Here is an 18,166-nt window from a genome sequence, read left to right on the forward strand (position 1 = left end):
TAAATCTTTTTTCAACAAAAGCAGTTTTCTTTTGTGTTTTCTTTTGGGTATGTCCATCTACATACAGGCAAACAAGAAAAAAAAAGAGCAACGAGAAAAACAAAAGAGTATGTTATGATGTTTATCTATGGCATGTCATTGTTGTAAACATTAAAATAATTCCATACAAATGTTGTACATTATGGACGTATGTTGTACTTAGAATACCTTTCACACCAAATGAAAATCTGTTCCACATCATTTGCATTTATTTTAAATAAGGCAGTTTGGTTGTCAATTAATTCAAATACATGTGCTTAGCAGAGTACACAGTGTTCTTGGTCTAAAAACGACAACAACCACATTTCACATTACACACTACTTTAGTGTATCAGGCATCTTTTTCCCTTTTTATGTATTTTTTTGTTTAAAATCTTTTGGCTATTTCTGATATTTTTGCATGCACCCCCCCCCCCCTTTTTTTTTTTTATTTATATATTTACGATCATAAATTTTAGTTAGGCAGGACATGATAGCCTTAAACAAACACACCCACAAACACAAAAATGATGCTTTATTCTGTAGCCTTCAGTAGATTACAGCATATTTGATCCCCAGAATGTGATCAAATAAAAGAGGTGCTTTGTGTAGTTTGGTGTGCAGAATCAAATGGAGTATCAGATTGGCAAATGACTCATAATACTCAGGTCTGTAGGAGAAAATTACTATAGGAACCTTAACATAGCCATTTTGATTTATATCTATTCACTTGGTTAAGATATGTTTGCCCTTTAGCTTTTCAACAATTGCATAATAACACGTCACTGTGATGTTTGATTGCTTAACCTGTAGGTTTTCATTTTAAACATACCATATAGGAAGTGGAAGCTCAACGATTAAAATGTTTGACTTTGGATTGGAAAATTACGAGTTAAGCTGCCACTTGAGTAAGGCCCTTATCTCTTAGCTACTCAGCTGAAAGTCACTCTGGATAAGGGTGTCTGTCAAATGCCATAAATGTAAATAGAGTTTTAAGTCTTACAGATGACAGTATATATTTGTGTATGTTTTACTTCTCTATCCAACATGTGACACTTTATTTGTTTAAAAAAAAAATCTATTCAAATAGGCCTGAGCACTCAGGTAATTATGTGCCAGTGTTGATGTTTTAGAGGTGTCAGGGCATTCCAAAAACAACTTCATTATAGAGAAGTGTACTTAATTGTACTTCATAATTTTAGACCAAAAGGGAAAAATACTCATATTTTTGTGTGCTTGCCTTCTAATGCCTACTAGTCTATATTGAATTGTTTTTTTTGTTACACTACCTGTATAGCTTATGTCCTCAAAATCATAGAATCTAACTACTGAATGTAGTGAAAGCCCTGGTAAAAACCCCACAAACAAGTATGTAAACAAGTAAGTAAAACTTTTTTTTTTTTTTTTTTTACTTTTTATTATTTATTTATTTTCCCTGCACTTTATGTCCAGTATTATAATATTTATAAAATCTAAAGAGGTAGCAGGACTAAAATACCTTTAATACAATAGCACATATACACATATTTGCAGACATAAACAGAGTTAACAGCATAATTAACATGATCTTTCTATAACTTTAAAGTTATCATGCAGTTTTAAACAGGCTAAATCTTCAGAAGACTTTTTGTGAATTCAGTCACAGATTGCAGTCCCAATCTTTTTGTACTTTTTCACAAATAAATATTACACATGTCAAAAGGACTGTGAATTGTGAGAGAAGATAGAATGCTGCATAGTGACAGCTACTGGGCTGACAACATCATAACAAACTCTACAAGAAAACACACACAAACACACACGTCATTTTCCAATCTGCATGAGAATGCCAGTATAATATTCAATGCAAGATTACAATGCTACAAAAAAACCCTCTGACATCTGCATTAATCTAATAATATAAAAAAAGGGTGCATGTGTGTGAATAGTACCATCAAAGTCCACAGTGCCATCTCCATTCAGGTCCATCTCCTTGAGAATCTCCTCCAACTCTCCTTTCTTTAATTTTTCACCAAGTAACGTTTTTACCGCCTCCCTCATTTCATCCAGAGTGATCTTTCCATCTCCATCTGTGTCAAACTAATCAAAATATGAGGCTTTATTTTCATCTTGTGTTTAAAAAAAAAAAGTTGCATAATCCAGTTTGTATAATCTTAGGTGGAGGTGTTAGCTCAGTAGTTAAGGCATTGGAGGTCACAAGTTCAAATCCCACTGCCACTGATGGCCCTTAACCCTCCCCTGCTTAGATGTAAGTCACCCTGGATAAGGGCGTCTGCTGAAATGAATTGTATTCCATTCAGGTGACTGATGACCATATGTGTGTGTGTGTGGTGTATGTGTGTGTGTGTGTGTGTGTGTGTGTGTGTGTGTGTGTGTGTGTGTGTGTGTGTGTGTGTCTATATTACAGCTCACCTGTTTAAAAGAGCACTTTAATTCTTTGAGTCCCAGCATATGTGCAGTTTCGACCATCATTCTTGGCCCCATCAACTCACAGAAATCATCAAAATCCATTAATCCACCCACTGTGTTGCACACACATACGCACACACACGCACACACGCACACACGCACACACGCACACACACACACACACACACACACACACACACACACACACACACACACACACACAGACTGTGATCAGTCAAACTGTAATAAAGTGATTACAGTAGAATAAGTCTTTCTCTCTCTCTCTCTCTCTTTCTCTCTCTCTCTCTCTCTCTCTCTCTCTCTCTCTTGCTCTCTCTCTCTGTCTCTGTCTCTCGCTCTCTCTCTCTCTCTCTCTCTCTCTCTCGCTCTCGCTCTCGCTCTCGCTCTCCCCTCTTTCTCACACTCACACACACATACACACATGGACACACACAAACACAGACTGTGGTCAAACAAAGGTAGCTTCTACAGTACAATAAGCTATGCACAGTGCCAAAAACACACAGAAAATTGACACTCACACCTCATCTTGATCTGCTGAAGGATTTCCAGTAACTCCATCTCAGTGGGCATATAACCCATTGTTCTCATGCACTCAGCCAGGTCTTTGTAGTTCAGAAATCCATCCTGATCGTAGTCAAATTCCTTGAATGCCTCAGCCAGATCTAAACAATAACACCGTTGCTATAGAAATGATTTTATTTATAATTCAATTAATAAACATGTATCCAGTACTCTGACATAAAAAATATTTTTGACAGAATGCTATAACAAATTATGGGTTTTTATAGCACAGCTCTGCTGTTGAATAATTTTCTATACCAGAAAAGTTGTTTATAATATAATTATTCTAATATTGTATCATTTTAATAGTAGCAACTTTCTTTGGAATTTCTATGGCATATATAGTTGCTGTTTATATTAAATGTAATATAATTTTATGTACATTTCACAACATTTATTGTAACCCATCAATCAAATGTAGAGTAGTAATTTCGTAAATGACCGTTTGCACTTTCTTTCTAATCTTTTTTCACTTGCTGTAATATAAGAACAATAAAACATTTCAAAATGTGATAGAAAAATTATACATTAAACAACATTAAATCCACCAAACATACCACACTACCTTCTCACTAATTATGGAAAGTATTAAATTTTTTGCTTAGCAAATCTGGAAAAGAATATAATGGAATCTTTTTTCTTTAAATAGGTAAATTAATTTAAATATATTAATAACTAAATAGTGTGTATAATGTATAATGTATGTTTAATAATGGATGAAGGATACTCACCATCTAATTCAGGTTGGGATAATTCCCTCTCCTAATAAAGGAACAAAGGGGGAAGAAAAAGTCTTTGTTACCTATAATATGACTGCTTGATTAAATCCTTCAATAAATCAATTAGTCATACTGAACACCATTTCTCACACACTCAGACACAAACACATTTAAAAAAGCACTTGAAAACAGGTCATGAATATTTAAAAAAAATCTTCTTTAAAAAATGATGACTTGGAATATATAAAATCTTTTGCCAAATATTGCTTTTTTCCTCAGAATCTAACTAGTAAATATAATAAAAGCGTTTCCCCTGGTGGCGCAATACAAAACTTCACTGGATGATCAGTTTCCAGAATAACACACACACACACACACACACACACACACACACACACACACACACACACACACACACACACACACACACACACACACACACACACACACCATTTCAACATAATTCTGCTTGCAAGACTAAAATGCTATACATTAAAAGAAAAACTCCTTCCTTGCATAAATCATGTTGAGTCTAATTAACAGAGGCATTAACCCGGCTGTCTGGAAGGCATTACAAGGGGATTCAACTTCTCTATGCTGTTCACAGGCAGTTACATAAATACACACTCACAAGAGATTACAGACAAGACTGTGTAACTTGAGACAGACATTATTTGTGTTTTACCAATAGGCATACAGTAACCTGCTTCACTTCCCCTGAATTAAAACTTTAAACTGAAATATTTAGGATTATATACCAATATTAAAAATCCCATAATGTTAAAGTTATAAGAAAAAATATACAGGCTAATTTCTAGGTATCGTAAGACATTACAGCATGCTGATGCAACTAGTTCCCATCAAAAGTCACCATAATTATTTGAATGTAGACCACAAATCAATTATCAAATCAAAATGTAATCCATTTAAATACAGCTGTTCCTGAAAAGGCCCCAGAGATATTTAAAGAACAGACAAACCAACTGCATAAAATAGACTAAGGAACAAAGCCAGGTAAAGGTTTTTGTCCTTGGCACAATGCTGAACGTTTGTTAGAAACACTATCCATAGGGAAACTCCACCCAAATAATGAAGCATGGTGTTGGGGAAATATAGTTAAATGGATGTGTTACATCAGCTTTAAATGGCAACCTGCTCAATACTGAGGGCAAAAATGGATAGCACCAAATACAAATAAAATGTGTACACTGTGAAAAAAAATGTATCGAATTGGACTAATATACCTGTCCAAACACATTATTGAGTAGGTTTGTGTACATCTCGTTCATTGCTTCTTCATTCGATTTCGTGCTTTTTGATTTATTTAATGTATCTGATGATGGTGTCTTTCGGAGGCTGGGTTTAAGAGCAACTCCTTCAGCTTTAGCACTTTATAGACAGAGAGAGCGAGAGAACGAGAGAGAGAGAGAGAGAGAGAGAGAGAGAGAGAGAGAGAGAGAGAGAGAGAGAGACAGAGACTTGTAATTGGAGAAAAATGGCACTTTTATCAGTTTTAAATTATTATAAATTTGAAAGAAATCTAGAAAAGCAACTTAATTAACTAATTTGGAGAAAAAAAACACTCCGAATGCAAAAGAATTTCCGTTTATAAACATTAATGGAAGCTTAGGTTTCCAAAAGTCATTTAGAAATTAATAAGGTCTGGAGTGTATTAGGTTATTTAACAAAAAATGAATGCTGCTTTCTTGTACCTGTCTGTGGAGGGTGCTCTCTCACTCTTCTGTGCCATTCTACAGAACAGACAAGAAGTGCACCAGGGTTTAATGTTTATATATTTTGCAGTACTGAGTTCTACACTTATAGCACATAAATACACACACACACACACACACACACACACACACACACACACACACACACACACACACACACACACACACATATATATATATATATATATATGGATGGATGGATGGATGCCTATTAATTCCTTTATTTGTTATGTCTGTAGGTCTAAATCACAATGTATTGTGCATGTGTGTGGTGTTTTTATTCCTTTTGTTTTTTTTTAGTCTTCCTCTTTCTGTCACTGCTCTTGCAAGGTTAACCGACTGTCATTAATCACCAAGTGCTTGTACTCAGTCTAGATTGGTTATCAGGAATGTCGATAAAGCTGAGAAGGATGTTCACCAAGAAGAAAGTCTTTGTTTTCTTGTTTGTCTGTTGCGTTACAGCCCTAAAAAAATATATTTGCTAATAATCTCCTTCTGTTTATGACTAGTTAAGCTTGAAACTTGAACAGGTTAAGGAGTTTAGTGTTCTCCAGTTAAGAACCTTCTTGTTTGTTTTTATTTGCTTTTCCAAACATGGAAGAAAAAGAAGCAAAACTATGTAGGATTTTTTTTTCTTGTATTACCCCAGATCAGTTTTGTTATTTTGCTAACAATATGAAATTTAGACAGTTCCTAGCAAAAATATATTTAAATAAATAGACCCACTTTTACTGATTTCATGGTCTGACCTCACAAATTGGATTTTAAGTAAATGTCCTACTGTTGATTCCTTGCTGCATGAAAATTATTAAAGATCACGTTTTGCATTATTCAACATTTAAATGGTATACATTTATCAGTTTTACTGCACATAAATTTGTGGAATCATGATAGGAAATATACACAACTGACCTGTGTGAATCCTCCCCTGCTGTTCTACCTTCAGTTCATTTAAAAGGTTCAAAACAAAAAGGAAAAATAGCTCTGTTTGGAGCCACACCAAAGAACTAGACTAACATAAATTAACTCTTCTGATCGTTCCACTATCGCAGTGTTTTTCCTCTGACCTTCCTTCATCCATCCTTCATCAATGGGATAAAGAGTGATTAGCAGGTTAAATGTGGTCAGATTAGTGTGCTAACATTAGTGTGTGTGAGACAGAAGAGCAAAGTTCAGAGATCTAGTCATGCTAAAGCTGAGCAAAAACGATAGTAAATGGATTTAACCTCCTATCAAACAGCCAGGACAGCTTTGCCTGTACATCCTGCTATACTACCTTTTAGTTATTTGTTTCTACATTGAAAATTGTGAAAAAAATATATATACATTTTAACGTTTAAGTTAATGTCGATGACATTAAACTGACTAATTAAATAGCTAAATAAAACAAACAAACTGTGTTTAGGTCAAAGTAGGTGTATTATGTAAAATCTTAATTAAAAAAAGAGAGATGGAGCCAAATTTTGTAATTGTGTGACTTGCACCAACCACCTAATCAGCACAATCCATCACTAAATACAAATATTTCAACGTAAACATAACATATTTCACAAGGAGTATGAAGTGCACTTTTCTGTTCAATGTCCACTCATTTCATTCAGACCACATTACCTTTTAACCTTGCTTCAGACCTCATGCTTCCTAACAAATTGTAGTTTGTTTTCCAATTAACCTTACAGATAAATTTTTTTTTAGCTCCTTAGTCCCAATCACTTGAATTCTCTTTAAACTGTGCATGTGGAAATGCTCTTACTTTCACTATTAAAACATCACCACAAGTTCTCCTGTTGGTTTTTTATGATTTTATTTCACCAAATATTTTTGATCTCGATCTAGATGATTCAAGTTTTTTTTTACTCGAAGATTGTTACGTGCCGCAAAAGCACGTACACTAAACTTTCTTTTCGGCTTCTCCCGTTAGGGGTCGCCACAGCGGATCCTCCGCACGTTTGATTTGGCACATGTTTTACACTGGATGCCCTTCCTAACGCAACCCTCCCCAATTTATCCGGGCTTGGGACCGGCACTAAGAGTGGCTGGGGATGGTTCCCTGACCGGGAATCGAACCCGGGTCGCAGCGGTGGGAGCGCTGCGTCTTAACCACTAGACCAAGCACGTACACTATATTGCCAAAAGTATTCACTCACCCATCCGAATCATTAAATTCAGGGGACGCTGAGATGCATAGTGCACAGAGGTCACCAACTTTCTGTAGAATAAATAGCTACATATTTTCAAACTTCATGTGGCCTTCAGATTAGCTCAAGGACAGTACGTAGAGAGCTTCATGGAATTGGTTTCCATGGTCAAGCAGCTGCATCCAAGCCTTACATCAGCAAGTGCAATGCTAAGCACTGGATGCAGTTGTGTAAAACACGCCACTACGGGACTCTAAAACAGTGGAAACGTGTTCTCTTTGGAGTGACGAATCACGTTTCACTGTCTGGCACTCGGGTCGACGAGTCTGGGTTTGGTGTTTGCGCTTCTGCAAGAATGATCAAAAATCCCCATTAACACACTCCTAAACCTTGTGGAAAGCCTTCCCAGAAGAGTTAAAGCTGTTATAGCTGCAAATGGTGGGCCAACATCATATTAAACCCTATGGATTAAAAATTGGATGTTACTTAAGTTAATCAGCATGTGAAGGCAAGCGAGTAAATACTTTTGCCAATATAATTTATATGTTTGTAAAGTTTTGCTTTTTTTTCTGCCCACTGTCTCCCTGTTGTCTTGCCTTTCTTCAAATGCAGGTGCCCGTTCCTTTCATTAGGGCATTACTGGGGATCTACTACAACCCTAGCGGAAGCGAACGTCACAAAAGGGGCGGGGCTTCGAGGATTAAAGCGGGAACCTTTTTTAACACTACTACAGTTGTTTTATTAATTCCCTTAGTTGTTTCCTTTGATTCCTATATACAGTGGATATAGCACATTTTTTACATTTAAAAATACTATTTGTTGTAGTATTCATTACCTACTATAATGTTTATACCATATTACTAATGTATTTGCAGCACTGTGATATGTTTGTTGTACCAGTGGCGGGCGGTCAGGGCCAGCAAAGCCTTCTCTGCTGGCCTAAACACTATCAGAAGCACTGACCTACATTTACAACATAAATTCTAATATTTGTCTCATGAAATTGTGTTAATTTATTCCTAACAGTTTATTCTTTTCATTGCGTAGCGTTGCCATGTCATTCTATTCTGCCCAGAGTCTTCAAAGTCTGTAGTGCTGGGCCTTTTTTACCATAGTCTCCTTAAGAATTAGCTCTGTTTCTTTAACCAATCAGATTTCATATTCGCCTCACAGGGCCAGCTAGCTGGCCGAGAATAGCGTCAGCATTTTTCCATCCTCTGATTGGTTGGTCAGAGGGAAACTGTTACAGTTCGACTGGCAAAAAACTTCTGTAGTGCGCTGCACACATTAATACATCTGAGTTAGACTTTTTATGCCTACAGAGGAAGAGAAATTAATTTGGTCTCCAAATGCACCGCCCGCCACTGTGTTGTACCATATCACATACATGTACTTCCATAGAAAATCCATCAGTTGTCTGTTATTGTCTGTTTTGGAGTATATACCTGTAATTGTGTTTGTGTATGTAATTGCATCATTATAGTGCTCTAAAAATATAGAAAAGAGCTTGCCAGTGTAATTTGTATTTGCCTGTTTTTTCTATTCTCTCAATGATGGTCAGTTATTACTTAAGATTTACATTTCTATTTTTTCAATTAGTCCAAAGGGAACGAGGAATGTTCTGACCTAAAGTACAAGGAAAGCTATAATGGTGATGAGGTAAACACAGAGAAGCCTGTTCCTTGCTGACAAGACTTTTAATTCTTTCTAAATTAACCCTTCTATATCAAGATTGAAAAAAAAGCCAAAAATATACATGACATATTTACTTGTTGAATAATTTTCCAACTGATTTGAGATTTTAAGTAACTGGAGATGTTTTTGTAGTCATAAACCACTGATATCAGTTGATAAATACAAATGTTTTTATCTTTATCTAGAAAAAACTTGGTGTTTAGGGATTTTATATCTAAGATAAGATAAAATAAGATATACCGTCTCTAGGTTTCGTATGTAACTCTAGTTCCCCAAGGGAACGAAGCACTGCGTCGAAACGCTTTGGGAACGCCCCTGTGTTCTCCGCACTCTGAACCACGTGTGAAATCTGACCAATAGGTGAGTTGTGACGTCATCGTCGGGCAACAACGCGTAAACCAGGAAGCTACAAAATGGCTGCGCGGTGGTAGCGACGGTCTGAGGTCAAGGTCATAGAATCTGATAAAGGTCAGTGGGGTAAACTAACCCGCAGCGCCACAATTGTCCTGGAGTGACACTCCAGCGGACCAGGCCGTAGAGGCCTCCACACTCCAAGTGGAGTAAGTAGGCCAGAGGACTCCTAAGCCGACAAGATGGCAACCACTACCCACCTGCTAACGTCTTCTTTTTGGCCGGGAAACCTTTCCTATTCAGGCCATAGCAGACGAACAGCTGCTCCGACTTCCTCCATGGACTTGTCCTGTGGCGGTAAGCGTCCAGTGCTCCCACTGGACACAGTCGATTCTGGTTTTCCTGGCCGGGGGCAAGAAATGGAGGAGGTTGTGTTGGAGCCGTAGGCACCTTAGGTACGTACCCAGGTTTCGTATACAGAAACACTTTGGCCATGCTAAGGGCAAATTTCAGGCGGGACGGGGCCACGGACAGAGCCTGCAGATCCCCGATTCTCTTTAGGGAGGAAATTGCCAAGAGAAAGGCGGTCTTGACTGACAGGTACCTAAGGGCCACTTCGGCCAAGGGCTCGAAGGGGGGCTCGGATAGAGCCGCCAACACAACTGCCTAGTCCCAGACAGGCCTCAGGCCTGAGGAGGAAACGTGTCACCATAGGGTGCCTACCCAGCAACTGCCCCACAGGCGGGGTGATATATGCCACGATGGCAGACACGTAAACCTTCAGGGTTGAAGGGGTTAACCCTGTGGCAAACTGTTCCTGTAAGAACTCCAGAACTGAACCAATCAGGTCTAAGTCATAGTGTGAGCACCATGACGTAAACAGCCGCCATTGTGCCGCATATGACCTCCTCGTGAAGGGAGCTCTGGAATGGAGTAGGGTCTCTACTGCCGCAGCTTCCACAACTTCGGGCGGGGGTGAATCATGGTTTCGCCCGCCTGCGAGAGGAGATCCCACCTGGGAGGAATTTCCCACGGAGGGCCCTCGAGCAGAGACACCAGATCCGCAAACCATGGCTTGCCTGGCCATCGAGGTGCTACCAGGAGGAGACGGACTCCTTCCCGGCGAACTCTCTCCAGAACTCCAGAGAGCAGAGTTTGCTCCGTCAGATCTATCGTGACAAACCAGTCTTTGGACCTGATCTGAGACACGACCTCTTTGAGTGTAAGCATCCTAAACCTGAGCCTCATAAGTGAGCGGTTCAAGGAGCGAAGATCCAGAATAGGACGCAACCTGTCATCCTTCTTCGGAAAAAAACTAAATACGAGCTGTAGTAGCCTGACTCTCGATCCGAGGGGGGAACCACCTTGATGGCCCATTTCCCCAGGAAAGTGCGCACCTCTTGTTTTAGGACCAGAGCCTGCTCGAGTTCCACCAGGGTGGGACACAACCCGTTAAACTGGGGAGGAGATAACACAAACTAAATCGCCCTTCTCTACAGTACGCAGGACCCACTGGAAGACCTCTGGCAGCCCCTCCCAAGCTGTCAGAAAGTTTCTCAGGGGAACCAACCACTCGGGGCTGGCCTCTGACCCACTCAGAGCGGCTGGAGCGGTGCTCTGCAGCCGATGACACCTTGCAAGAGGTGCCGGATCTCCCCCTTTAACAACAAACTTTCGGGCAAAAAGACAGGGAGTGAACCGCTGTAGGGAGGCTGTGCCCTGAGCCACATCCCATGGCAGGGCTAACAAACCGGCCTCCTGGACCCGAACGGCCGGAGCACCGTACTGCGGCCGTTAAAACCTCCTGAGAGGCGGAGGATCTCCCACATCCGTACCAAATCTTTGGGCAGAAGTGGAGGGGGGGCATGCTCTGAAGCACATCTTGTGCCAACGACCTGGCCTCCTAGTGTTGCTGGGGAGGGACGGGCACCGTAGCGTGAGGTGTACACCGTCCCCCCAACTGTCGGCCGTCAGGACCTATGCACCACAGCCCATTTGTTGGAGGCAAGGGTGACCCTCAGGTCAGCCTGCTCCTTTTTGGGCTTAGAACGTAGCCGGGGCCCTTAGGCCCTGCCCACAGAGATCAGGTGGCAACGCTCTGTTTCTGGGCTTTGCGGTGCCTGGAAGGACCAGGCTGGGGCTGCCGCCGAACAGCCCCATGAGATCGGCGTGGGAGGTACTGCTGAAATGCAGCCAACTGCTTCTTAGACTCCTGGAATCTATTTACGACTGCCGTTACAGTGTCGCCAAACAGCCCAGGAGGAGTCATCGGGGCATTTAACAGCACAGCTCTGTCCTTATATGGGAGGTTAGATACGGTGAGCCACAGATGCCTCTCTGTGGCTACCAGGGTTAGGTCGGCAGCGCCACGCAACTCCTTAATATCATCGGCCCCAGAGCTAAGTCCCTCATCCAAATCTTGCAGCAAGTCAGCCTGGTATACCTGCAACACACCCATGGTGTGGAGGCAACCCGCAGCCTGGCCTGCTGCCGCATAAGCCTTCCCCACTAAGGCTGATGTTGCACGCAATGGCTTAGTAGGGAATACCTACCAGGGTCTTAAGCGACGATACTACGCTAGGAGAGAGATAGCTAGCTAGCGTCTCCTCTCCACATAGCCACACTTCTTGGCTCCAACCACGTTCACGTAGAGCAAGTTGTGTTGACACCTCGGTGTGCAGGTCGGGAAAGAACGGAAGGCCTCGGCGCCGAGGCAGTGACACGGGGTGCAGGAAACAATCATCCAACTTACTGGGCGCGCTGCTTCTGCCTCTCAAACGGCAAAGCTAGATCCAGCTTGGACACGGCCCGTGTCATGACCTCGAAGAGCTCCTCATACAGCACAGGCTGTGAGGGGGCCTTGCACATGGGCTTGCTAGCATCCATCATCCTCCTCGGAGGGAGAGACAGGAAACACTGCGCTGCTCACGCCAGGAGAAGAAGCAGCCGTTGGGCCTGCTTCCCCAAGAGAGCAGGTGCTCGATTCAGCAGGGGAGGCTGGAGAGGACTCATCCGACTTCAAACCTTCTGCTAAATCAGCCTGCTAGCCTCACAAATGCTGGCGACTTTTTGCCTCGGCAAGAGCGGGGCCGGAGCCACGAGGGAGAGCACTCTTCTCAAAGAACACTCTCCGGGAGCGAAGCATGCACATAGCCATGTGGCTACAATGCGAACAATTGTCCCCCTCGAGAGCCGATTGAGCATGCTCCACTCCCAAGCAAACAATGCACCGATCGTGCGTATCCTTCCCTGTAATGAAACAGGGACACAGATGAACCCACTCACGATAATTTTGTCTGCTAGCCATCATTTGATCAGAATCACACATAAGCAGCGCTTACCTGAATGAGCAGAAGCCAGTGTCGCTACCACTGCGCAGCCATTTTGTAGCTTCCTGGTTTACTGGCCCGCCGAAGACGTCACGACTTGCCTATTGGTCAGATTTTACACGTGGTTCAGATTGCGGAAAACGCGGGGGGTGTTCCCAAAGTGTTTCGACGCAGCTCAAAGTTCCCAAAAGGGGAACTTTATTCATCCCACATTGGGGAAATTTCTCTGTTACAGCAGCAAAGGAAAAATAAATGCAAGTATATAAAATAATAGACACATACTATAGTATACAGTATATATACACAACACAATGTAGTCATACAAATAATTAAAAAAAAACACTAGTAATAATTAGTTACGCACGTATTGCAGGTAATATTGCACACAGGTAATATTGCACGTATTGCAGGTAATATTAGTGTAGATATAATTGTCACTACTCAATCCGTACCTGAAACATGATTTGTTACTGGGCATGTGCGCAAATTACGTGTGTCGAAACTGTTGACAATACCGGCAAGAATAATTTACTAGTGATTCTCTTGATAAAAATAACTTATTATAAATTATAGTAAATTATAAATTATAATTATATTACATTGAGTATTCGATGAAATTGCCGCAAATTCATTGACGTAAATCCTGGACATGTCCCCCCTATCCGAGGGTTGTCCCCCCATCCGAGGATTGTCCCCTCAAAAAAAATTATCCGAGTGTTTTAATTAATTTTAAATACAATTTTAAACCTTTTTTAATTCCTTGTTTTTATTGTGGTGATTTTTTTTTTATTTTTTTTACTTTCTTTATGTAAAGCACTTTGAATTACCATTGTGTATGAAATGTGCTACAGTATAAATAAACTTTCCTTGCCTTGCAGTGTCATAGACTAGATAAAATAATGGAAAAAAGGAAAATGGACATAAGATCATTTTTCAGTGCATCTAAACGCCAAGTAAGTATAAAAAGTTGACATATTAAGGCAATTTGGTTTTAAGAATGGGTGCTTAAGAAAAATACTAATGGCACAATATCAATCACAGGCAAAGGAGACAAAAATTATTGAGGGACAGGTAGAACAGGGTCAATCAGTACAGTGTCAGGTAAGTGTGTTGTGCTTTTATTGAAGGGATAATGACAGAATATTTTTGGGGGGTGAACAATTTCTTTAATGTTTTTGGAGTTGTGGCTGTTCAGCAGATGAACATCACAGGCTCACCAATTTACAGTATGATCTGTCAATTTAACAAGTGTAATGTAAACAAGTTAGTTATTATGAGTATGGAAAACATCTTTTCCTGCATTTTTTCTGCTTCAGGAGTCAGTCTGTTCTGAGATAGTGAGAGTAAAGTAAGGGGCAGATTCAGAACCAGGGAGGGAGCTGGAGACAGCAGAACAAAGAGATGATATTGTCAGCACCAGCACAGGGAGCACAGTTTTTAATTAAGATCTCAGTGCTTGCACAAAGCCGTACCAACCACCTCCCCAGTAAATCAAAAAACAAATACTTTCATTGACATTTCAAGAGAAATAGTATCAAGACTTTCCATACATTACAGTCCATCATTGAAATGGGTCTTATGTTTTTACTGCAGCAAAGGTGTTTCAAACCAATTCTCTTTAGGTCATAGACCTGATGCTGCTTTTGTTAGTAAGAAATTGGAAGAAAGCCATTGAAAAATTTACATCACACCAGACCTCTCAAGCCCACCAACATTATGTGACTGTCACTGCACGTCAGCCAAACCCAATCAGCGCCCAGTTATCTAGTGCATGGCATAAACAGCAGGAGGTGCCAAGACATTGCTTGAGGAAAATTGTTAGCTCAGTGCGGCATGTGGCAAGGCAAGGACAATCTTTAAGAGGCCATACTGAAGAAAGTGGGAATCTGTATCAGCTTATAAAACTTAGGGCAGAAGAGGATGACCAGTTTTATTGAAATGGTTTACTGATCGTGCCACTGCATATGTAAGCCCTAAAACATTATGGCCAATACAATAATTCGAGGGACTGCAAGTAAGATTAGGTCTCCAGCCCTTGTTCAGTTTTCTCTAATAGTTGATGGCACCCAGGATATTTCTGGTATTTAGCAGGAAAGTGTCTGTCTGCGCTATGTGGACCATGACCATATGCCACACGAGGAGTTTATTGGGTTGTACAGTTTATCAGAGACAACAGGCCAAGGCATTGCCAAAATGGTTACTGATGTGTTGTTGAGGCTTAATCTGCCAATGTCTGCTTTAAGTGGGCAAAGTTACAATGGTGCCTCCAATATGGCAGGAAAGTACAGTGGTGCACAGGCAGTAGTGAGGGAGCAGCAGCCATTAGCCCTCTATGTGCAATGTGGGGCACATTGTGTCAATTTAATCATACAGGCTGGCTGCTCAGTCTCCCCAATGATCCTGGACTGCCTTTTTTGGGTCCATCAGTTGGGCATCCTTTTCAACCAGTCAGGAAAATGTAAGAGAATGTTTGAAAACATAGTTAAAAAAGATTAACCCATCACCACACTGAAACCTCTATGTCCAACCAGGTGGACTGTGCGTAATTCTGCTATAATAGCTGTGCTAGGGCAGTATGAGCGGGTCCTTGTTAGTCTACTAAACATTTCACTGCAAAAGAAGACCCAGACTGTCTCTGGTATGCAGGATGCAGTAGATTGTGTACGATCCTACCTTCAGGGAAAGAGAAATAACAAGAGCTATCTTGAATTGTTCGAGAACGCTACATCATTGGTAAACTCAACAATTAGTTGACCCTATTGAAACAGCAAATTCAAGGCGTTTTGCTGGCAAAGCAGTGGACCATTACAGGGCAGAGTTCTTCAAAGTATTGGATTGTGTGGAGGTTCAGTTTGGTGAGAGTTTCAACCAAGACAGTCTAAAGTCTCTGCAAAGCTTAGAGAATGTCCTTTTGACTGGATTGTTAACTGATTCAGTAGATAAGTACCCCGAGTTGCACAGAAGTACTCTTGCAGTACAGTTGCCTCTCTTTCACCAGAAATTTTCCTGTAGCAGCAGTAGAAGTACGTCCAAGATGGCGGCACGGCAGTAGCTCGCAGCGACTGCTCCGGACCCAAAATGGTGCTACTTTCAGTTTGTAGCCCACCTTATGCAACACCGAGCAAACGGACATCGAGCAAACGGTGCCCCTGTGTACAACTGCAAACCGTCAAAGGACTCAGAAATAACCCAAACAACACAATAAATGATGACCTGCGGCAGAAGCTATGCGACCTCGGCGTGCTCCGAGAACAAGGCCTCCAGACCTTGGCGTCGCCTGCGGCGGACGGACGGAGGAGGGGGAATCGGAAGCGCTGTGCGAGGAAGCAGAAGCGCGGAAAGGGAGCGGGTGCTAATGCTAGGCTGGAATCTAACCCTAGCCGGCCTGCTCTATCATCTCTACTGCTGGCAAATGTCTGCTCCCTGGACAATAAATTAGACTACGTCAGACTCCAACAAGCTACTCGGTGTGAGTACAGACACTGCTGCGTTTTTGTGTTTACTGAGACGGTGGCTGAACGACAGAGTTCCGGACGCCGCCATTCAGCTGGACGGGCTAGCCGCGTTTCGTGCAGACAGGAATGCAGCTCTGTGCAGTAAGACTCATGGCGGCGGTCTGTGTGTTTACATCAACACGGAATGTTGTAAGAACTCTGTACTTGTTTCTACCTACTGCTCATTGCTGCTGGAGTTTATTGTTGTGGGTTTTAGACCCTTTTATTTACCCCGGGAATTCACCACCGGTATTGTGCTCAGAGTGTACATACCACCAAGCACTAATGCTAAGGAAGCGCTCAGCGTGCTCTACAGGACTATTAGCGAACTTCAAAACACACACCCTGAGGGATTGTTTATTGTCGCCAGAGATTTTAATCATGCTAATCTCAGGACTGTGCTTCCCAAATTTCATCAGAATGTGGACTTTGCAACCAGAGGAGAAAACACGCTGGATGTTGTTTACACAAACATCCGGGGCGCATACCGTGCGAAGCCCCGCCCCCACCTCGGGTACTCAGACCACATCTCTGTTATGCTGATCCCAGCATACAGACCACTCAGCAGGCATTCAAGACCAGCTCAAAAACAAGTGAGAACCTGGCCAGCAGGATCCATGTCTGCTCTCCAGGACTGTTTTGAATGCACTGACTGGGACAGGTTCAGGGAAGCTGCAACCAATGGCGATTTCATTAACTTGGAGGAGTACACGTCAACAGTGACCAGCTACATCGGCAAGTGCATTGATGATGTGACCATCTCCAAGACCATCACTCCAACCAGAAGCCGTGGATGACCGCCAAGGTGCATGTGCTGCTGAAACAAAGAGACTCTGCCTTCAGAGCAGGGGACAAGGCGGCCCTAAAAACAGCAAGGGCCAAACTGTCTTGTGCCATCAGAGAGGCGAAGCGCACACACGCAAAGAAAATCCACGACCACTTCCAGGACAGCGGAGACACCCGGCGCATGTGGCAGGGCATCCAGGGGATCACGAATTACAAGACAATGTCACCTGCTTGTGACCGTGACGCCTCCCTCCCAGATGTGCTGAACGACTTCTACGCCCGGTTTGAAGTGCAGAACATCATGGTGGCCAGGAAGACCATCCCTCCTCCCAGTGACCAGGTGCTCTGTCTAACCACAGCTGAAGTGAGGAAAACTCTATGCAGAGTTAACTCACGGAAGTCTGCTGGACCAGACAACATTCCTGGCAAAGTGCTTAGCTAGCAGATGTTTTCACCGATATCTTTAACATCTCCCTGAGCAGCGCCACTGTTCCTACGTGCCTCAAGACAACGACCATCATTCCCGTGCCGAAGAAGTCTACTGTCTCCTGCCTCAATGACTATCGTCCCATTGCACTCACACCCATCGTGATGAAGTGCTTTGAGAGGCTCGTCATGAGGCACATCAAGACCCAGCTTCCACCCGCACTGGACCCCATGCAGTTCGCGTATCGTCCAAACTCAACCACCTTGAAAACAAGGACTCGTATGTAAGGATGCTGTTCATAGACTTCAGCTCAGCATTTAACACGATTGTCCCTCAGTAACTGATTAAAAAGTTGAGCCTACTGGGCCTGAACACCTCCCTCTGTAACTGGATCCTGGACTTTCTGACTGGGAGACCTCAGTCAGTCCGGATCGGAAACAGCATCTCCAGCACCACCACACTGAGCACTGGAGCCCCTCAGT

At 42.2% G+C, this 18,166-nt stretch overlaps 1 protein-coding gene across 1 annotated transcript; it reads right to left on the reverse strand.

The window, feature by feature from the left end:
* Positions 1-1,416: 1,416 nt before the first annotated feature.
* LOC310721194 (calcium-binding protein 5) lies at positions 1,417-13,042 on the reverse strand. The gene is made up of 8 exons (XM_083532601.1): positions 12,990-13,042; positions 5,444-5,482; positions 4,976-5,120; positions 3,744-3,774; positions 2,970-3,113; positions 2,431-2,540; positions 1,950-2,097; positions 1,417-1,792 (listed from the first exon to the last, which is right to left on the reverse strand). The coding sequence occupies exons 2-8, from the start codon at positions 5,479-5,481 to the stop codon at positions 1,764-1,766; spliced, it is 645 nt and encodes a 214-aa protein (XP_083388727.1). The 5' UTR covers position 5,482; positions 12,990-13,042; the 3' UTR covers positions 1,417-1,763.
* Positions 13,043-18,166: the final 5,124 nt, after the last annotated feature.

Source organism: Silurus aristotelis (assembly GCF_946808225.1).
Source record: "Silurus aristotelis genome assembly, chromosome: 27".
In the NCBI taxonomy this organism is placed as follows: Eukaryota; Metazoa; Chordata; class Actinopteri; order Siluriformes; family Siluridae; genus Silurus; species Silurus aristotelis.

Coding starts and splice junctions, on each gene's coding strand:
- LOC310721194 (XM_083532601.1), bottom strand. CDS start 5,481: ATGGCACAGAAGAGTGAGAGAGCACCCTCCACAGACAG. Junction 5,121..5,443: donor AGAGCACCCTCCACAGACAG/GTACAAGAAAGC, acceptor CTGTCTATAAAG/TGCTAAAGCTGAAGGAGTTG. Junction 2,098..2,430: donor TAAAGTGCTCTTTTAAACAG/GTGAGCTGTAAT, acceptor TATTTTGATTAG/TTTGACACAGATGGAGATGG.